The 22,034-nt window shown below is 39.8% G+C and overlaps 3 protein-coding genes across 7 annotated transcripts; 1 reads left to right on the top strand and 2 right to left on the bottom strand.

Moving 5' to 3' along the window:
* Nucleotides 1–292: 292 nt before the first annotated feature.
* LOC112294722 (uncharacterized) lies at nt 293–11,662 on the bottom strand. The gene is made up of 28 exons (XM_073540404.2): nt 11,357–11,662; nt 10,867–11,028; nt 10,424–10,672; nt 9,774–10,089; nt 9,561–9,645; nt 9,109–9,343; nt 8,768–8,872; nt 8,370–8,490; nt 7,998–8,187; nt 7,839–7,887; nt 7,599–7,685; nt 7,230–7,349; nt 6,895–7,137; nt 6,648–6,770; nt 5,808–6,361; nt 5,427–5,519; nt 5,061–5,124; nt 4,832–4,882; nt 4,493–4,573; nt 4,253–4,355; nt 3,852–4,065; nt 3,435–3,619; nt 3,038–3,261; nt 2,616–2,728; nt 2,136–2,220; nt 1,719–1,884; nt 933–1,042; nt 293–673 (listed from the first exon to the last, which is right to left on the bottom strand). Exons 1-28 carry the CDS (start codon nt 11,660–11,662, stop codon nt 608–610), a joined length of 4,500 nt encoding a protein of 1,499 aa, XP_073396505.1. The 3' UTR covers nt 293–607.
* A 2,329-nt stretch (nt 11,663–13,991) lies between these two features.
* Nucleotides 13,992–17,889, bottom strand: LOC112294694 (putative xyloglucan endotransglucosylase/hydrolase protein 5). Of its 4 annotated transcripts, none has more exons than XM_090244054.1 (8): nt 17,813–17,889; nt 17,471–17,622; nt 17,117–17,252; nt 15,834–16,500; nt 15,484–15,584; nt 15,171–15,364; nt 14,830–14,995; nt 13,992–14,665 (listed from the first exon to the last, which is right to left on the bottom strand). In XM_090244054.1, the coding sequence occupies exons 4-8, from the start codon at nt 16,087–16,089 to the stop codon at nt 14,345–14,347; spliced, it is 1,038 nt and encodes a 345-aa protein (XP_090100180.1). In that variant the 5' UTR covers nt 16,090–16,500; nt 17,117–17,252; nt 17,471–17,622; nt 17,813–17,889; the 3' UTR covers nt 13,992–14,344. The 4 variants fall into 4 exon arrangements, with proteins under 4 accessions (XP_090100180.1, XP_090100181.1, XP_073396473.1 ...); XM_090244055.1 differs by having other exon boundaries at nt 17,117–17,166; XM_073540372.2 differs by lacking the exon at nt 17,117–17,252.
* Nucleotides 17,890–18,183: 294 nt separating this feature from the next.
* On the top strand, nt 18,184–19,640 carry LOC112294696 (uncharacterized). Of its 2 annotated transcripts, none has more exons than XR_016498099.1 (3): nt 18,184–18,524; nt 18,796–18,906; nt 19,111–19,640. XR_016498099.1 is itself a non-coding variant. In XM_024545448.3 (3 exons), exons 1-3 carry the CDS (start codon nt 18,317–18,319, stop codon nt 19,216–19,218), a joined length of 309 nt encoding a protein of 102 aa, XP_024401216.2. In that variant the 5' UTR covers nt 18,184–18,316; the 3' UTR covers nt 19,219–19,640. The 2 variants fall into 2 exon arrangements, 1 of the variants encoding a protein (XP_024401216.2); XM_024545448.3 differs by having other exon boundaries at nt 18,184–18,406.
* Nucleotides 19,641–22,034: the final 2,394 nt, after the last annotated feature.

Genomic DNA, 22,034 nt, shown 5'->3' with positions numbered 1-22,034 from the left:
TTTATGTTAAAAGATAGTATAAATAAGAAAATATTAATTTATATAAGAAGTTCTTTTTAAAACATTAAAATTTTAATAATTGAAAACTCTTTAGATTTTTTTATTATAATATGTATATTATAATTTTATAATTTTTAAATGCATCAAAATTTTTACTTTCTTCTTTTCATATTTATTTTAATACCAATAAAAACTTACAAAATAATTTTTATAACTTACTTTTATAAATTAAATTATAATACATGTAAGTAATATTAAATGTTATATACAACGAACATTATCAACAATAATAATATTTGCACCACAAGTCTTGTGGTAAGGAAAAATATATATATATATAGAAATAAGACTAAAGTAATCATAAATCTTGTTAAAATCTTAAATCCTAGTATTTAAAACAATAAAGTAAACAAATGAAGTAAAAATGGAAAATTAGAGTTTAATAATCAATTTGTTAGGAATAACAATTAAGAAGAAAAATCCTTATTTGACAGTAGGCTACAGTTGCACTCCACTCTTGACACAGGTCGTATGATGGAATGTGATGGGCATTTTTCAACCCTGGGCCAGGGAACAATGCTTTCAACCAAGGTCGATGCTTGTTCAATCATGAGTTCCATGAAGAGCATCTTGACGGAGAAATCTTGGATACTGTGATAACTCCAACCTGCAGCTAAAAATAGACCAGAAGATATCCCATGAGAGGAGATAGTCCACCAAGAAATCAATCCAAGCAAGGCCATTTGCCTGAGTCTCAATCTTACTGTACAGGAGACTTTACTATTGCGCAAAAGCCAACTTGGATTTATGCAGAAATCACTGAAAGCAACAAACGAAAAGTAATTCCAACTTCAACTACGTAATTAAATATAAGAGGTTCTCATTCATTTAAAACATTCTGTTGCCATGGATTGTGTAAGAATGAGTAAGACCTCTCCAGTTGCTGTAACTGTGGCTATTGTTTGAACCATTGTACTTATGGTCTCCATCCTTGGAAGTGGGATGCTTTCAAGGCTCAGCGATCCACAAGATAAGTAGCAAGCTGCATCAGACATTGCAAACACCACAGAAAGTTTGCAGTGAAGAAAGAAATTTCACCGTTACTAGAACATATGAAATTCTTCAGCCAATAGAAACCATCATTTGAATTTTTTGGCATATATCTTTTATATTAAGATGATAAGATTCTATAGTCACTTTTGAAAAGTACAAGTCTTCACTACAAGAAACTTTGACTAAATTGAAATAAAAAGGATTTTGTTGCCTGGTAAAGCTCCAATTTAGAATCCTTGGTGAAATATCCCTACTATATGTTATTTTAATTTTTTTAAATGATTTAAAATGTACGCAAAATGAAGGGAATAAAAAGAATAAACTAAATTTACATCTGATTACATCCTTTCGTATCCTTATTAAAAAAAATTGAATATCAATCATTATAATTTTATTTTCTAAAAATAGTTCATTTTTCTTTTGTGAATAGGAGTTAAATTTTAATGTTTTGCATGTAAAATCTGATCTTAAGCAAATTAAAAGGTCTTTTCGACATTTACCTGTGTAGACGATATCAAAGAATTGTGTCACTTTTGTGTGTAACTTGAGCAAAGATTTTGAAGTGAAATTTACTTTATTTCTAATTCGCGGAGAAAAATCCAAGCACTTCTAAAGTAATAGGTAATCATACTCGGGCTTGACCAGTTTGTGGGCTATTGTGATACCTGGAGATGTCCAAGAAGCCGGAGTAACATGCTTGAGACGAGGTAACCCAGTAACTAAATAGCGCTGCAGTTCCAACAATCTGGTACTCTGTGGTGTTCCGTCGTGAACTTGTTCTGACGTACTCAGCAGCTCATTCTCCAAGTCCCTGCGCAATCTCTCTTGGACCTGTACAACACATCCATGATCGCTTGATAAGCATGACACACATCACAAGCACCTCTGATAATCAACAATACATTAATTCTCAATTCTATAGGTGAATTGATTATAACCTTTCACTGCATATGCATTCTCAACTCTGTAAGAATTGTTATACCTATCCTATGCAGTGAAAGGTATTGCAATATCTACAAAATACTCTTGTTCTTAAATCTCGATGAAAAAGGACCATGTAGTGTAATTGAAACATGGAGTACCAAGTATGCTGCTTCTGCTGGGTAGTCACGCTCCATCAGTTGACATCCGATTCCATGCATTGACAACATATATAAGTCATCAGACCTGAGTTGAACCACACCGAAGGGATGTTTGAACTTGTTAGAAAAATACAGTTTGTAAGAGTGACGGGGTTATGTTTGACAGTCCCCATCCAGCTACGCCGTGAATTGCAATCGTTGATTGAGGATAGTGATTGTAGAAGTAGTGTCCCAGGGGGCGGGGGTAGATGGGGTATGTTTAAAGAGCTGCAGGATTGGTTACCAAGGCGTATTAGACTTCACACAAACATAGCTTATAGCAAAAAGAGTGATAAGATTGTGGATAGTACTATGCACTTCTTCCATACGTGTTGAGCTACATAAAAGACGTGTCGTGAGCACATGGTGTGATACATTTTCATGACAGTTGCCTTCATTAAGTTCTATTTTAAGCCTTTTCAATCGTTAATTGAGACTTACAAAGGAATCACAGCTTTCAGAGGGTAAGCACAGGGTTGCCAAGAGAGTTGCACGATTTCCGAACCATCAGCAAGTATTTCAAACACACTTAGACCCTGTAGCTTCTCTGCCACCTGTTTGAACGAAATTCTTTAATAATTTGGACATGTGTGTATTGAATGCAAAAGTTCAATCTTGAGTGTTACACTTGCTTTATGTTACCAACATGGCAAACAATTAATAAGACGATTAATCAAACGAGTCTAACACTCAATTGTTCTGCACGCTGCATCATTTGCCCCAGAAAAGAGGTAGATGCCAGCATTGCCATTTCTTCATGACAATTGTAGAAACCACCGACCATTGCTATGCATGAATTAACAACCCCTGCTTACATGTCTTAGACAAACAGACAGACAGCGAGAGCGAGAAGGAGAGAGTACCAGTATGGTTCCTTTGGATAATGGAATCAAAGCGGTGACGCAGCTTTCCCCTGGAGTGGCAAAGGACTCCAACTTCTGTATATTGATTCGGGAACTGGAGGCCCATGAGCTGGCTAACTCACAATGCATTGAGAGAGCTTTTTGAACTTCTTGCTTGCTTTTTGGTGATCTCTCCTCTGTATCGTCCGAACTATCAATCATCCTGTCAAACTCTTTATGTGTTCCTATTTGTGTTCCACAAAGGGGTGAGTTGAGGGTGCAAACCTGGTTCTTACTAAAGAGTAGTCCATAATTCAGCCTTCTTGGTAAGCAAACGAGCGAGAAGACGTTTACACAACATGAACATCCACAATTTAAGATACAAGTATACCATGAGAAGTAAGGAATGCAAGTATACCAGGAGAAGGTAGGAAGGGTGCGTCCAAAGTGGCTGCGACACGAGGCACTACTAGCATGCATGCCTCAGAGGCTCCGACAAAAGCGTAGACAAGCTCAACCTTTCCATGAAAACCCAAAGCCAGCAAAGGCCCTCTAGACCCATCTGCACTCTTCTGAAGTCCACCAGGGTCACTGCTTTGGTCACTGTAATCGAGCACAGGAGACAATCCAGAAAGTATGGTGAACACATGGGCTCAGAATTGATTTTTTTGAGAAATTCAGTCATACGATGTGGCGTCAATCCAATATGGGTGGTCAAAAGTGAGTTGTTCGCAGAATTACTTTTGCTGTGCACATTAACGATCTTGATTACTTAGAATCGTACGACTTGAACAAGCATCAGACAAATAGAAAGATGGATCGGCAGTCGGTATACCCGCAACACTGGCTCCAGTGTTTGCTTGCATGCTCCAGACATTGCAACACGTCTCGTAACCAGGAATCATCAACAGGCAATGTTTTCAAACTACACATGGTGCAGGAGCAGGGGAGAAAAGTCTCGCTAAAAGGATCCACCATGCATAAAGAATGACAAGGTTCTTCCATATGGTGCGAGCCCAACAATCGCAGTTCATATTTAACCTCCAAACCTAAATACCTCCGCTTTAATTGCATCAGTTTGATTGCATCGCTGGAGTTGTAGGTTGCAAGATCTTCGACGATTTGCAACACATCAAAAGCATACAAATAGCAGAAAAAATTATACATACCCAACTCAAATCTAAAGACTAAAACAACATATTCTGAGGATATTCTGAGTGAGAGATAAGATCTTACCAGTATAATTGACATGAACGTCAAAGAAAGAAAGGAGACCATTTATTTTCTGCTCATCCAACGTCTGTATTGAAACTACCAAGCATTCCACTGATTTTGCATCCTGGTTAAGTTTCACTCTGGAGCTTTATCAGAATGCTATAACCGTCTTGCACAACCTAAAGTGATTAACCTGAAATTCAAGAGCTTCAAAGCTATTCAAGTAAGATTAATCAGGAATAGGGAAAATGTAAACATTACCTGGCTGCATATGGTATAAGGCATCTTCAAAGTAGTCAGCACATTTGGGAGGTGATTGCACTCCAACTCCACCATCAACAACTTCCAAAGCATGGAAAGCAAACCACCATTAGTGATAAGTATCAATGATTACGTACAAAACCGGATGTATAGTATTTCCACTTCAAGAAATACTTGTGGCAACTAGACTGTAGATCTTATGCACTAAAATTACTCATGTAGCCAGTTCTGAGTACTTAGTTGTAGCCGTTCTCAGAGAATCACAACCTGAACTATGAGAACTATGAGGCAAAGGGAACAAGGCCAGGCTACTGAAAGGTGACGGCAAGAAACATTTACTTGTAGCATCGACACCTCGTGCACAAAATTAAGATATGATGAAACGCCGTCCTGAAGTCAACAGAAATACTATGTAATCAAAGCATGTCTAATGAAACAAATCTAAGACTGGTTAAACAACAGCTTCAGCTGTAGTTGAAATGATTTTTAATAAGGGGAACATACAGAAACAACAAAAAAAATTTAAAACAAAAAAATAAATTTCGAAATGTTTCTAAAAACCTAAAACCTCAGATATTGAAGGTTTGCTTTCGTCATCCAATAAGACGGAACTCCTCTGAACCTTCGAGAACCTTCGCAAAAAGGACTACTTTATTAGGAGAAATGAACGAATTTACTGAAAGAACTGAAAGAGACAAAAAATTATATGGTGCTCACAATTGTAGTAAATACAATGCAGCCACTGCTTCTATGATGAGCTAGCTGGACTGCATTGCCCTCTACCTTCAACACTTGCCATCTGCATATAATGCTTAAGGGTTACCAATACAAGTGGTGCGCACATAAATTTGTAGAAATGAGATTCAGAATATACACAAAGAATGAAAAATCGTGATACAAGAGAGTAATGTTGGGATGCGTAAGCCATATTTACCCCAACTTGGAAGAGGAATCCAGGTGCCCACATAATATTTTCCCGTCTGAGGTTACTGCTACAAGACTGTGTGGGTTCTCCCTTGTGTGCACTCTGCACGTTAGGCCTGTGGTTGGTTGACTGACTGAACAAATGCTCAAGTATGATCCCTAGTACAATTTAATTGATAAGGAAATGTAAATCATGTTATAATTATGATGCAAACTCGCCCATCTCGAGACTACTGGCAAGAAAAAAAAAAGTTTTAGAATACGTCAGGAATATCTTGAGGACTTATGAAGGGGATTCGAAAACTAGATTCGCCTAACATAATTATATTCAGTTAAATTAACTTCTTTTATATGAAAAGGAAATAATATCCGCAAAGGACTGACGAAATACCTTGTTGATTTTGGAACAGGTTGAGACTGGCATTGCAAAACTACAACCCGAAAATCTTCTTGCGGAAGCAGTACTAAACTCCGTTCACTCCAGATATATAGGCTCTCGTCGTTACTCTCTGAATTTGATTTCTCAGGGTTGAGCACACCTCCCTCTCCTCTACCATAGAAGCACCCAAACTTCATGTAGGTTATGCTTGAGCCTACTCTAAGGACTCGTCCATTTCGAAGCGTATATTGAGGCAGCATAAACGGCACGCCTTCCTTAGGCAAACTAGACGCCTCTAGATTTGAAGAAATCATACCCATATTTCTTATCCTCCTAGGCGTTCTCTGACTCTGTCCTACATCTACGTCCACAGTTGGAGAGGGAATTTCCAATTTGGGAACTTCCAAATTCGCTCCTGCGTTTGAGCTTTCCTTCGAGCACGAGAGTGTGTAGTACAAAAGGTTACCATTTGCAGTACCGGCGAAAAGATAATTTTTCATCGCAAGGCGTCCCACTGTAACTGAGAGAACTGGCGCTGTCCAAGCGTCCATTGTAACGATCTCCTCCTGTGAAAACCATGTTCATATCTAGAATTCCATAAAAAGGATGCAAAGGTGAAAGAAACAGTTTTGAAGTGATTACCTACTGATTTCACAACATTCATTTCATGATCGCAAAGAAAGATCCTACATGTTCTCAATAACGTTCAAGCATAAAGACGTGGCATTTCATGAAAAAGAGGCATATTTGTTCTATGACATATCTGCCTTATAAATCTGCACCAAAAATCACAAGCTTCTGTGTCTTTTTAACGCATGACAAGGAAGAGGGAAACGATGAAAGTGAACCTACCAGGCTTGGCCATGAGAGTAAATGAACTGTGTTGGAAGTCCATTGTGCAATAATCACCACAAGCTCATCATCGAATGTGTGAGAGGAAGAATCTCCTACATGACACAACCCAAGCGCCGACACCTGCATCGATCAATTTAAACCAAAATAAAATAAAAACTTGATGTCCTTCGAATTGGATTCCAACCGGAACTTATCTTAGATCAATTGACCCAAGAAGATACATGAAGACAATGAAACTTTATACCTGATGGGGTCTGTTCGAAATAGCGGTAGTGTGCGGCAATCCAAAGCAATCTGTTTGCACACTGTGAACAGCCTCTCCACTCACCAGTAAGGCTCCCTCAGCTGTAAGAACAGCGTGATTAATCATTCCAGAATATCTGAGATCACGTTGTGAATCAGAAGCTGGGAAAGGGAGTTTCCACTCGGCTCGCAATTTACTTGAATTAGAATCGTTTCCCAGAACTCTAAGAGATCTTTCCGTAATCTGACAAGAGAAAAAATCAATCAAGGAACAACGAAAATATTTAAAATTTCATCTTTTCAAGACTTTCTTTGAAGCTGTCAAGACTTTTGTACCTGGATGAACCAACCACCTGGCATAATTGAAAATGCCAATGTGCATCTACTTCGCTCCAGTCCCTCCATAAAGTGGTCTTCAGTCTTGGTGCCGTTGATCGTCACTACCTCACTCACATGCTGTTTGGGCACAGTTTGAGAATGGGCCTAGCTTCAATTCCAGATTGGCACCTCTTCATTTGTAGATTCTAACTAGGTAATGCAAATCGAAGAATCATATACTCACAACTGCTTTTCTGTAAACTTATACTTCTTTCTGTACTGGAAAAGTTTGAATTAGTGATAAATTTAGAGAAGCCACCGATTTAGCGGAACACGTACAGCTGCGGACAGTCTTTGAATATAATTTTTAATGGTTCGTTAACTTACTGCAATTGGATATGAAACCAATATGTGTGTGTGAAACTCTAATCCCCAAATTTCATGAAAAGGTATCAGCTGAGGCAGTCCGCGCAACTGCCAGTTTCAAAAGAAGAGTACTTCATATGGTCAGCCTCACTGACAACACAAGCCCGGAAAATATCAAAATACAGGTTATGTACGAGTTTGGTCTTTGGGAGAGACAATTGAGTAGCACATACAGCTCATGACGCACGAGGAGTTCCTTACATTAGCTTCTATAATGGTGTCAACGTGATAGGTTGACATGAGACTCCCCCTGCATCATCGTTGATAATTTCCCAGCTACTTCAGAAATTCAGTAAGCTTCTTGCTGCGCATGAAACCTCATAACCCTTAAACTCGAGCACCGCAATAAGAATTACTCACTTGCGTACCGTAGATGATGGCGCACTTCCACATGCTAAGAGAAGAAATGGGTCTGGACAATGAATTGCCTCTTTAATAAAGATGACATCTCTTACAGGGGCAAGACTATCTAAAAATGCACTCGACTCAACCACCAAATTCTTCCCAGACCATTCACCTCCGCACTTCAAAGGAAAACCTTCGGTTGGTTCTGCATCCATGCAGGGACCCAAATGTCAACCACTGCGAAACACCACCTTTCTTAAATTGTTCGTTGATCAATCCACGAAGTACAAAGTTCAGTGAACAAACTATAAGGTAAGCTTCCGTTAATAAGCAACTGTCACAAAGTAACATATTTATGGTTGCTAGATCGTGGATAGCATTGAGTACCTCCAGAGGTGCGGATTACTTTTACCAACTGTGAATCTCCGGCCTGACCAGTAACGAAAATAATACTATCATAGGAACACTGTGTACCGGAAGCTTTTATGCTCAACACACGCAGTAGCAACTGGCACCAATATCAACCAGATGCTTCATTAAATACCAAGAGTTAGCGCTTAATCGCTCTGTACTCTCACCAATTGCAAAGAGCTGATCCTTAGCAGCTAATATCTAACGTGTAGAATCATATAAATGTCTCATTAAAATCACATGATTGTGAAGAATCATTTTATTCCAAGGAAACTAGAAGAATTTATAAATCTCTTAATTGCGCAGCATGTGCATTAAAACCTTCTGTCCAAATACAGCTCAGAGAACGTAGCAGAAAGGTAAGGCAGTCGTACTCTTATAGGAGCCAGCGGAGTATTTAGAACAATTTTAGAAATTATATTAGGAGCCCAGCTTCTGAGGTCAAATACGTTGAGTGCCCCAGTGGCATCGCCTAGTACCTTCAATTCATGTGAGATAAAATATCAAGTAGGCATCCTATATTTTCACGTGAAACTCCACGACTCCTCATGTAGGTATTGGACAGTACCTTTCTAACATAATGTATGGTTCGATCTTGGTGCTCAAAACATCAACCTAAGGATTTTGAAATCTATCACACAACAATTAACCCACTCAAAAGAATGCATTCCCATGATGAACTAGTAAGCCGGGGTTTGAGTAATAGTAACATTACCAAGCAGTTTTGAGGAAGTCTAGTCCAGCAAGTTGGAAATCCATCCAGGTGTAGAGGTAACAAAGCTCTTCGTCCACTGGCTTCAACAAACATCACACCAGCGCTGGATATCGCCAGAACCCCGGCTCCAGGATTAAAGCCCGTCTCTACGTAGTTACTCTTGGATCCAACAAAATCTTCAAGATTCCCCACAAAAGACCAGGGCACTATGAGCGATGTGCTGGGATTCAAATTCCTGATATTAAAGACAGTAGGAATCGGAATGATTTTGAAGGTCAACTTGGTTTGATCCGAACTTTATGCAGAGAAGCTCAAAAAAACATAAACAAATAAATAAATAAATAAATAAACGAAAGAAGCTTATTCTTTAGAATCTTCTCTAAGATACTGACGAATGAGAAACTTCAATTCACCTGCTTCATTCAGACTCTGCGCTTTTCTGCACAGTGTACCTGATCTCCCACGGACCAGGTCGAAGCTGAAAGGGGGATAGATTCAGAGCCATGCACTGCAACCGCAGACTGTGATAAAACAAGCCTGCGGAACGAATCATGCCACGAGCTTCTATCATCGATTGCAGCTGATTTTTCATCAATATACAGCAATTATTACATCTAAAAGCTTGAAACAGAAACCTAAGAAAGGTGAGTTGTTGATATGACTGCCCTGTTCAGAAGTTAATAACAACAGAAGTAAGCGATTCTTGACATCCCAAGCTCCATAGCCAGCTCCTTCATCCGAACCTAAAAAGGCTAGGTCTCGGACGACGCAAGGGTTAACAAATGCAACCATGGGACCGTGAATGGCGTTTTCCATCGGCACAGGAAGAAAGTGGAGGTTGATTTCCGGTGCCAGACTTGGTTTTGAAGGCAAAACTGAGAGCTCCTTCCGGAAATTTGGATAAGTTGAAGTCCACTCCACATGTAATATTCCAAGCAAGCCCTGATATAAGCTCACGGCTATAACAGCAATTCCTGCAACCTAGAATGAGGCACGGTCCTGTTAGCAGTAGTGTTAAATAGAACAATCCTACACTTATTTATCCAGCGAATTTATCCAGCGAAATCGTTAGTGGTTAGGAATTTGATATCGACACGAGAAAAACTCCTCCTAATAGCCCAAACCAAAGCTCGAATCCCTGAATTTCATCATGAGGAAAGATAGAAATAGCATAAAAAATCACAAATAACTGGAGCATTTTATTTTATTTCTGGAATCTTAGCTTTGCTGCGTGACAGACACTAGAAAAATAGGAGAGAAAGTGAGAAATGAGGTGCACTGTTATCTGAACAAGCGGAAACTTCAGGGTTCTCACCTCACGACCAAGACAACAATCATTGGCCTCTGTTGTGTCAATCTGTGCTTCGCTAGCCAAAGGCCTCCTTTCCCAGGATGCTCTTCTAGGAAGATACAATGGACAAGAGAACAGAGGTGTACTTGGCAATACTGCGGATGCTGATTGAAGTTCGGAACTGAATTGAACGTTTGCTCGCCCTGATTCTTGCACCTCTAACAAAATCTCATTCCATTGACAGATTGTGAATGCTCCCAGACCATCAGTCACCTGCCACAGTCCAAACAATTTGATCGAAGAGCTGTAGTCATCCTCAGCAGTGGCATTCTTGGATTTTTAGGCTTAGGTCCACTGCAGGTGCCGTAAAACCATTAGTGTCCAACACTAGAGTACGCATGTAGGAAAGATCAAGAACGACTATCTCTACACTGATCAGTATTCTTGGTATTGAAAAAAATAATCACCAGGAGGAGATCAAGATGCAAAAATGCCGAAGGCGCTCCTTGAAAGGTGGCGATGACTTTCGAAGTTTCAAGCACACAGCAATGAGTGACTGGTCTCTCAAGCACTGTACTGAACACCTTTGACTGTCGAGTCTCCTCAACCTCCCATACCTCCATGGTCACCTGCTCAACCACAAAATCATTCTCCATACTATGAGGGAGCTTTCATACATCGAAAAGTATGTTTCGCAAGCTCTGAGACACGAAACAGGCACACTCACTGAGCATTATCGAGAATTGCACACATTGATTCGAGTAACAGGACCATATGTCTTGCACTAGAGCTATGGAGGAGATATCAATCGAATGCTAATTGAGGCAGTCCTCACGCAAACTTCAAAGAATCTTGCGAGCAGAGTGTGTACAACTGGCCATAATTACCAAAACAAAGTACAAAACATTATATATATACAAAACAAGAATGACCTGCCCGAGGGAATGAGACCACAACCTCTTTGAAGACTACGAGCTGGGGAACCAGGACATCAGTGAATCTGGCCACAACGGCGGACGTGACAAAGCTGGACGACTGCAATTTTTCATACTGAAGACAGAACTTGGGAGAGCCAGCGGGCTCCGGCGCCTGAGCTGGGGCAGGATGGGGAAGACTCGACATAACGAAGCCAAGCTCAGAGCAGAGCAGAACAGAGCAGAGCAGAGCAAGACGAAGACAATCAATCAGCACAGTAATGGCAATGGCAGCAATCTCCAGAGCCCTCTCTGCCCCCCCCCCCCCCCCCCAACCCTGTCGTCCCATAACTGCCAATGCCTTCTCCGTCCAGGATGGATGGATGAATTTAATGGGTGGATGGATTTGATAGGTGGATGTATTCTTGGAAGCATGGATGGACGACCCTAATTGCTGATCGACGGCACCCACCCACCTTGCCCATTCCACCCGCATATTACCGTTCGATGAATGAGTATAAATTAATGTGTTCAGATACATTTTTTGACTAAATGTGATGAGTTGGAAGTTGCTGATATTATTATACATAATGTATATGTAGTATAAGTGATTTCTGAATAATTATACAAGACAATCAAAAGCAATTGTAAATTTCTACTTGTATTTAATGTCAAAAATAATGTGTGTGTTTATATTTATTTCTTAACTTGAATACGAAATTATAAACTATTATATTAGCTGATTAGGTATTTTATATCCAAGTAGAATATAGCTAGTTCATATAAAAAAATATTCATGTAATAATGTGATGTAATTATAAATGTTTAGATCGCAAGACTTGTGGTTGTTAAAAAGCTTTCATATGGCTTTGTTGTTAGTTAGTGCACATAAAAACAAGTCAAAGATCATTCTTAGTTTTGTTAGCATTTTTTTCAAAAATAGATACTGGTAATCAGTTCTCATGTTCACATCACCGACCAAGTCAAGAGTCATGCATGAAAGCAGGTTTCAGAGTTTAGGGTTCAACATGCTGGTGTGGAGTTTGTTGGTCTCCTGCATGCTATCCACCTGATCCGCTAGAGAAGAGTTCGCTTTCGCAAGCATATAAATCTGTTGGTGTGGTGATCGAGGTTCTCGGCCACGCTGAGCGTGTTCACCAGGTGCTGCTTGTGCATCGTCGCTATCACCTCCCCTAACTCATCAAACTATGTAGCGTTTTCATCACCTCCAGTTTCTCTTTGCTTCGTCATCTTCCGCGTTTCGCTTGTTGAGGGCTCACACCTCCATTGCCTAACATGAGACTCGTCCTCTTCGTCCTCTGAGCTTTGAAATTGCGATTGTACACACACTTGCTCAACACTCTGGCCTGACAGCTTCGCATTCTCTTCCGTCTTGGGCATTTACTTGCGCAGAAATTCTCTTAGTGATTCTGGTGGGCTGGTATCCGTTGCGAATGACTTCACTAGAGAAACATTTCTCTTCACCAGACTTGTAGGATTTTGAGGTCTTGTATCGGATCTTTGGGTTTGGAGTCATCCCCTGCTTTGCAACACAATCTGCTTTCTCCTTGCCTATTTTCTTCTTACTCAGTTTTGCATTTCGCTCCGATCGCCCCTTTCTCATGTCTATGTCTTCTCCAAGGTTTAGTGGCTTAACCAATTCCCTGGCCTCTCGTATCTCACGAGTGTTCCCCAGTCTTGTTCGTAGAGACGACTTCGGGGGAGTGGCGGGAGGAGTTTTGGAGGAAGAGTATGGCGCCGTGTTTTCTTCAGAGTTTGTCAATGTGTCGCGAGACATAGCGAGGCTCCACATTTTGTCCCTCCCCTTCCCTTTCATCTCTCTTCAACCCTTTCACATTTTTATTGTGTGTTCCTCGAAGGGTATAGGACCACATCATTGTTTGCTGACCATGGTGCCCACACTCCCAGCTACAGTACATCCATTAGTACCTTGTAACATGCGGCCTACCATCTCACTCGGAACGAGTATTACGCCGCAATCTGTGCATCATGCTAAAATTATTACAAAGCTTCATTCTCTGACGTTCGCATTTTGTTAGGTTTCACAGCGAAAGCATCATCTGCGTGACCTAATGCGAATCCAATTGTAACGCTCTACATTGCTGGTACACAGGAATATGTGTGAGGACTGATGTACATATCCAATTGCATATCCAGTTGTAACAAAGCCACTTATGAGCCGGACAAACGATTGAAGGACCGTCGTTGCAGTCCATAGTAGTTTAGTTCTCGCCCAATAGAACAGAAGATCTCCCGTCTAATAGATATAGAACATGCGTAAAATTTTCGACCTGTTTTATTTCTGTAATTGATTATGAAAGTTTCAATATACATGGCACACGCAAAGAAAACACAAGTTTCAGAGGAGCTTCAATTTCCCAAAAAAGGCTTTTATTACAGAGTCTCCAGCCTACCCGAAACCGATGTGCATGCACTGAATATTTACTGCAAAAATGACTAATAGTTCACTATTGCACCCTTGCTGAAAGGGGTGTAGCTTGCCGAAAGCGTGAACTGAATTAACCTGCAGGATGAAGTAATAACATCAAGGTTTTTGGACATGAAGTTAGGACAACAGGTGGTTCAGCGTGAGAAATAGTAGTCTCGTCGTCGAAGCGTGTTTATCAATCTTTCAAAGATTATTATCGGAATGTCAGTAAAGTCAAAATATAAATAGATCAATTCATTAGATCAAAGTTTCCCTTACAGTTGAATGAGTATGATTAAAATGATGCAGGCTGATTCAAACCTGTAAGCTATCAAGTCGTTAAGTGCTGCTGAGAAAAATCTGATTGTCAGCCTTCCATCTACAAAAACTTCAGCAGCATTTATCTAGTACGCATGAGTTTCAGGATCATCGTTTGAGTTCCAATTACTCGTGTCTAGCGGCTCTACAATTTATTCTAGTACAAAGCTAATATTCTTGAGAATGGCCACTTCCTAAAATCTGCACTGAATTTCAAATCAAGTTCTCTCGCGTAGTTTAGTAATGTACATTCAATGATCCAAACTATTCAGAAGCCCTGGATTCCCCAAGGGCCTGCAACCCATTTAAGTACTTCAGTGGAAGCGGGCCAATGATTTGGAGCCCCGAGTTCCGGCTACACTCTGGGCCCTGAGTTGGGTACCTGACAAAATCTTTGCAGTAATCATAAACCTGAAGGTTTTCTGTCACCCATTGCAGCCGAGCTTGCTGTCTGGTTGTCAAAGTATGGATAGTAGCTCTTCTAAGCATAACATCCATATCAGGTGATGTCATGCAATAAGTCACATTTCCTTCGTACCAAGGTACTTCACATCCTTCGACTTCATATCCTCTATAAGAAGCCACCTGTTCAATACACGAAGATTAAGACACAAATTTGCACCTACTCTGACGCAGGTTACGTCCACAAAAACTAATTGTAATCCAATCTCAGAATAATGAAATGAGAAGGTTCAAGCAAACCCCGAACAAAAAGAAAGAATGCAGATACAGAGGGATCGAATCCTTACAAAGGGTGCCTTCTCCCAGTTTAACTTGATGGCTCCATTTTGAGTTGCCCAGTCTTCCCCATTCCACAAACTTGCAAAGACGCTCATAGCCTGCTGTGAAGGATATGGAACTCCCAGATCTTCATTGTTCTTAAAAATTCTGATCGGTGTATCGTCCACCATGAAGCTGTTCAAACACGCGAATAATCAGTGTGAGATAATGATTCCCAACACAGTTCTACAAACACCGGGAACAGCTTCTTGAACTTAAACCAGCCATACACAAATCAAGAGGAGAGAGCAATCCACGGAACTGAAGAATATAAAACCATTTTCTGGCAAGCCATCTCGTATCTGCTCACATGACAATCTCTTTGTTCCAGTGGATCTCGTATGTATGAAAATCTTCCGTAGGATCAAACCAAAGCCTAATACGCTGTTCACGGTCGCCAACTCCTGACGAGTATACATTAGTCTGCAAGACGTACGGCTTGCCAGCTTCGTTGCCAAGAAATTCAAAGTCGAGTTCATCATGCTTTCCGCTCAACGAAGAAGTCTGTAGAGAGGTCGAACAAAATTTTGAGAACAGTGAAGCCCAGACTCATGTGAAATTCGGATAAAAGACCGTTAATGACCTGATGAAACACAAAAGGCAAACCGTTCAAGGTGACTCACATAGAACGTGCTCACGGTGCCTGCCGAATCGCCTGGATGAACCTTCATTTGAACGCTAAAGCGCCCAAACAGGTATCTCGTCTTAGATGCAAAACCAGCAGCTGAAAACAAACAAGAGAAACGACACTTATTAAAATCAATGGATACGAATCGAGGCAAAGACCAGTTGAAAGACGGATTAAATACATGAGTTAAAACTCCGTGCTGGAAAAAGTTGATAAATTCCAGAAGTTGACCACAGAAACCCATCGACACAACACGATTCTAGTTTAGCATTTATGTGACAAGAAAAGAGCCATCAACTCTGCCCAGCAGCATACAGTACAATTCTGTGGTCGCCGTTAATTTACCTGCTTTCTGGTCCAGAACAAGTTCAGCAACTTCGCCACCCTCAGACAACTTGTAGTGGTGCTTATCAGAAGTAGACCAAAAATGACGAAGAAAAGTGGGTTGATCCTCTGCTTCAGACGCGCTAGTTTCCGGAACTATCCCAGTCACTACACTTATCGCTAATGAGAAGACCAACACCGCACGGAGGAGAGTACACGTCCGTGATCCCATCCTGCCGGTGATTCGCCCTAGGACCTCACGCGAACTTATTTGCATTTGCAAAATGGAAGAAAATCGGAACAAAAACCTCCGACGATCACTCAAAAAGGACAATGATTCTAAGATGTACAGCTCTTTTCTTGGGTGGCTGCTTCAATTTCGAAGAACTTCATGATCTGCATGAGAATTACTGACAAAACTCTCTGGCTGCCATGATGCTTCAGTCCCCACAGATACTGAATTCAACTGTATGATTGATACCAAGTAATCAAGCCGCGTTCGGAGAGTTACAATAGATGGTGAAATCCAGGGAGGATAGAGTAGGGGCAGAGTAGACACTAAGCAGTTGGAAGAGTCTTGGGTGATGTAAGGCTCAGTATCATAAATCAAAGTTTTCCAGCAGATATAGATAGCATACCCACTTCCCTGTTATTCCCGAATTTCACAACGTCCAGCACGTCTCGGTATCTGATACAGATAACACGCCACAGCTCAGAAGTGTGAATGCTTGCTCTCGTTGTAATATGTAAAGATTAGAGTCATCATCGATTATGAAAGACTAGTGTTCCGTAACATTTCAGGCATGATAATCTATTCCAACTTCACTATTCGCCCAAAGGCATTGCAAGTACACAGTATGCGAATCACTTTACTTATTATTGAAAACGGCTTCCTCTAACATCATTTCTATGAGTATGAGATACCAGTACACATAGAAGAGTTATTCAGACGAGGTTTAAGTAGCGCATCAATAACAATGCGGGTGGCACTAGAACCGTGAGAAAAACGAAAACTCTCCTCTACATAAAATTGATAATAGTTAAAACTCTGCGACAACCACTCGAATAGGGTAGAAATTAAGGAGAGGAAAGCCATGTAGCTTCAACATCGTCAGCTCCATAGACAATATTTTAACAATTATGCTTCTGAGGAATAGAAATAGTCGAGTAATTGCAAAGAACGAAAAGATATAAATTAGAAGTTGAACTTCAGAGATTTTGCAAATAATGCGGGAAAACCTAGACGCGACAGTGCCTGTCCGGATCAATTTCAGTCATAATGTACATGTTCAAGTAATGCCTACCCGGTCGGATGTAAGTATCACAGCGTCGAGGAATCTTTAATGCATGAAACCTAGAAATTCAGTACCACATGAACAAAGCCGAAGTCAACCTAACACGGCCGTACTAGGCACACTGGAAAATGTGGCCAATCCAGGGCTACAAATACCAAACGCGTGTGTTAATAATCACGTTGATCTCAAGACTATGATTCGCGAGAGGTCGAGGCCATAGTAACTCGAAGAAGAAAGGTATGTAACAGCCATCACACTTTCAGAAAATGAAAACACTGGCAGACCAGCAAATCGATCGTGTCGAAGAATATTACTCCATGCCAAAGAAGCAAGACTAGTAACACATGAACAAAAATCCTGCACCTATTTCGGACTCGCTGGCATTGACTTGTGAGCAATGCTACTTCGCTCACAAAACAAACTGGGCATCCCAAACCCGATAAAATATAGCGTAATAAACGCGCATCCTACGCTACATTGCCCTGCACTCGCCGTTCGGCCTCTCCCAACATCAACTTGCGCGCACAACACAAACAAAAAACAAAAAACAATCACATCCCGTCAACACTATGTCGAGAGAGCAGACGCCTAGAAAAGAACAAATCGCTAATACAATCAAACATGCATGCATGCATGCACAGAAGTCACCGAATCCACAGAACTTGATAACACCAGAGAAGGGAAGCGGAAAATCAAATGCAATACCGATAGCATCCGAAACTGACTGCAAACAGCGCTCCAAAAACAGACTCGCCGCCTGCGCTGTTCTCACGAAGCGTAACACAGCACCACTGTGATTGACATTCGTTTTCTTTCTCACTTTCGATTACCAGTCAGGACGTGGGCCAGACACGACTTTTGGTTGTGGGAGGCGACCGATAAACCTAGCCAGCTGGCCAAACAGCCAGCCCAGCCCAGCCAGCTAGGTGCCGTGAACGATGGATGAGGGGTTAGTGGGGGAGGGAGGGAGTGGGGTAGGGGGGGAAGAGGAGGAGGTGGTGCCAGTCTGTCTGTTTGGGGGCTCCTACTGAAGAAGGCTATTTAGCAGGTCCTTTTCCCATGCCCTCCCTGTCGTGGACGTTGTGGCCCTTCTGTTGTTCTTCCTTTTCCTTGTCCTTCCTTGTCTTTCCTTCTCCTTCCTTCCTTCAATTCCGTCTTTGTTCTACGGGATTGCTTTCTGGCTATCCCTCCTCCTCCTTCGGCACTGGTATGGGGGGCACCTCTGCGCTTCTTCTTCTTCACACGTTTTCGATGATGATGATGATTGCCATCTCCGTTCCATCGTTGGAGGCTAGATATGTGAGTTCCTGATTGGCCTTCCGCCTCTCGTCGAAGAAAAATGTAACATCTAATTAATTAAAATCGATCGAAGGCCCTTCTACGTCCACGTATTGTGTCAACCGCGAAACAGTTTCGGGTGCCTTGAAACTTCCATAGCTCCCATCTTGACATGTTTGTATCTTGATTGTACATCAAAATAAATGTCTTACATTATACGATTGCATTTCCATACTCATCAAATTTTCATTGATAATAATTTAAACAAACAAACAATATATGTATGTATATATGTATGTATGTATGTATGTATGTATGTATGTATATTCTCTAAATAAAAGTGAAGCCACTTAAATGAAATGACTATGTCGAAGTTGATATTTATGTGAGATTGTCCTTCATTGTTTCAGAAGTTGAATACCTCGAGGAAAAATCACAAGCGTTTTGGATTGCGACTAGAATGCTTCCTCGGAATAGAAAATTCAGAAGACGGGTGTTCAAATCACATAAATGCTCGGATGGTGACCACATTTGAGATGAATATTATTTATACAATTGCGTTTTAGGATTTTTTGATTCATAGCACATTCAAGAAGAAGAAGAAGAAGAAGAAGCAAAAAGCTAATTTCGGGCTGGGCTTTCTCTTGTATGCTTTAAATTCATTTCTTTATTTGCTTGCCCATCTGTGCTAACATAAAAATCAATGTTTCTTGAAATTCAAACAGTGCCGCAAACACAAACATGTGGTGAAAGTGGACAAGGATGATTTGGGACCCGAATTGGACGTGATAGGGTTCAAATACTCTCTCACCTCAAAGGCGATGTGCTTTTGAAAGGCGAGGCAATAAAGTTTGTTCTCACTTGGAAGGCACCCGCTGGAGGAGGTGCCAACTCATTAATTGTGAGGGAGCCAGGCAGGCACAGATAGATGACTTGTTTGTCTGCGTTTCGAGATAGTGAGAGTGAGTGAGTGTGTCAAAAATAGCAGCAGCAGCACTGGCCATGCAAAAGAATTGTGGGTGTGGGATTCAGAGTTTTCGACACATGTGAGCTACCTTGCCGTCTTGTGTGATTACTGTAAGTATGTGGAAAGCAACTTTAAGTCCACATGGAGTGATGTCGGGTCTTTGAAGGCTGCTGACCAAGTAGTAGGTCAGCCAGGAACGTACACAATTTAGAAATCCAAAGACTGAACAAAAGAGCAATTGCATCTGATGTTAAGAATCTTACTATGAAGAAGAAGATTGCGCTGAAAGGGGTTTAATGTGTGGATGAGGCGTCAGAATCTGTCAGTGTCCCACTGTCTCCAGTTGGGCCTTCGCTGTTTCCTTCATTGTGCGCAGTGAAAATAAAATGTCAAGTTAATGCTTTCCTCCGAAGCATTGTTTTTTGTTTTTTAAGTTTTATGATATTCCCTCTGTCGTGCACGCGCACACACACACAATTTCCAGGGTTGGAAGAGGAAGAATTGAGTTGCTTTACAAGGTGGAGGAGTGGCAGTAATGCCGGAGTAGTCGTCCCTCTCTCTAATCTTAAAGGAACAGATTGCCAGTCACAGCTACCCGCAGAAAAGTAAGTCTTACAATTTTTTATATTTACATGCAACTCAAAAAGCATATTCATTTTCAACAGTCATATCACAATTTAAGTTTAGAATTCATCTCTCGCTGCATATATGGCTCAATTTATTTTAAAAAAATGTCTTGTCACCTTGCTGTCACTACCCACCGCTGTTTCTGGAATTTCTTAAAGTTTCGTTAACATATTTTGGGCATTTTCAGAGTAAAGTCTACACAAGCTTTGTATCTCAGATTTACGCATTTTGTTTATTATAAATAATTTGCATGATTCTTTTCTCATATTGAAATGTCGTAAATCTTGGTTGTGATTTTCAGTGTTACTTATAATCTTTGGAAGGAGGTTCACTACAGATAATCATAAATTGAATTGAAATATTATGTTTTATTAAAACATGTCACATAATTTTATCTTCTAAATCTGTGAATCGCAGTTAATAGTGGTGTTTTGAAAACCACACATCTAAGGTTGTTGTGTTTCAAGCTTCTAGTTCATTTCGCTAAACAATACAGATGAATTGTACTTTTTTGATATGTCCTTACAGTTAAAGAATGTTAGATTTTGAAAGTAATTTAATTCTTGATACTATGTTAATATTTTGAATACTTATTAGTCAGTAGTAAAAATAAGAATAAAAAAATTGAATTTTCATGGCTCAAAGTATATCCTTTCTGATGTCTAATATGTGAAACTTTTGGATAATGTCAAACTGGTGACTTAAAAATGGATATTATCTCAGGACATTTAATTTTCTGAGCGAAAACATCATTTATCATTGTACATACGTATGCATATATATATATATATATATATATATGCACACACACACACACACAACACAATCTTTTCTTAATACAAATTTTGGGAAAACCTGTGAACTTTATAACTACATGATTTCAAATAATGCTGTACTATAAATTGTAATGCATTGAAGCTTTAACAAATAGAGGAGTACCAGTTCAACAGCATGAAAAAAAAATTCAGCTTCCAGAAATATGAATTTTTACAATCAATAAGTTGCTATATTTCATTTTAGTAATAGTGTCAAATTTTAGTTTATTTTAATTTTAATTTTCTTTTTTAATTACCTCTACTCCCTTTACTTCAAGTATGATGTGATATTCTTCAAATCAAGGTTAATTCAATGCTTTTTCTAAAACCAAAACATGAATGAAAACAATTCTGTCCATTTATTAAACATGAGTGACTGTATGTTAATGGCAACAGATGAAATTGCACAGATCTCAGAAAATTTAAAGGAAAACAAGTCACCGGAAATTACAATGACAAGGTCCGTAATAACAAATGAAATGTTATGATATTCCACAGTAGATATTCTCAAACGTTCTACAACGTGCCATGTTGCGAACCTAGCTCCTCTATTTTCAAGAGCCTTGAAATGATTTTAAATGCTTGTGTAGCTTGTGTTGGATCTAAATTCTAAAATTTTCCCTATTTCACTTATTAATATTTTCAGCGAATAATAGCACGAGGAGCACTTTAATCAAAATGATCTTTCACTTTCTTTTTTTTTTTTTTTTTTGAACTTCATTTTAGAAATATGCTATTTGATACTAAAAACGTAGTTATAAGGCATAAGTTATTTTAAGCATGCATACTTTTTTTTTTGTATGGTCTAAAATCTCTTGGGAAATGAATCTAATATCCTTTCAAACAATAAAACCATTTATTATATTAAAGAATAGGATAAGAAAAATGTCAAGTTAAAGGAACATGTAAATAAATCCTTATAATCATTATAATAGTCTTAATCTGTTGTTGTTGTTGTTGTTATTATTATTATTATTATTATACGTTTATTTATTTTTTAATTAGTTTCATTAGTTTTTACTTTTGATTTTTTAAACAAGAAATGGTTGAAGAATGTGTTGTTGTTGTTGTTGAATGCATGTATTGCTTTACATCCCACAAGACATGGAGCTTTTCCTCCTCTAGTGTGAAGTAGTGGGGTAAGTATGATGCATCATTAAAAAAACATTCCTTTAAGTGTTTTATTTCATGGGTCACACCTCGCTTGTGTCACCTAATTGCAGCGTTGGGGCATTCAAGG

This window comes from Physcomitrium patens, chromosome 17, assembly GCF_059467195.1.
Source record: "Physcomitrium patens ecotype Gransden chromosome 17, ASM5946719v1, whole genome shotgun sequence".
NCBI lineage: Eukaryota > Viridiplantae > Streptophyta > Bryopsida > Funariales > Funariaceae > Physcomitrium > Physcomitrium patens.
The sequence above is the reverse complement of the archived record's forward strand: the minus strand, read 5'-3'. Positions and strand labels throughout refer to the sequence as shown.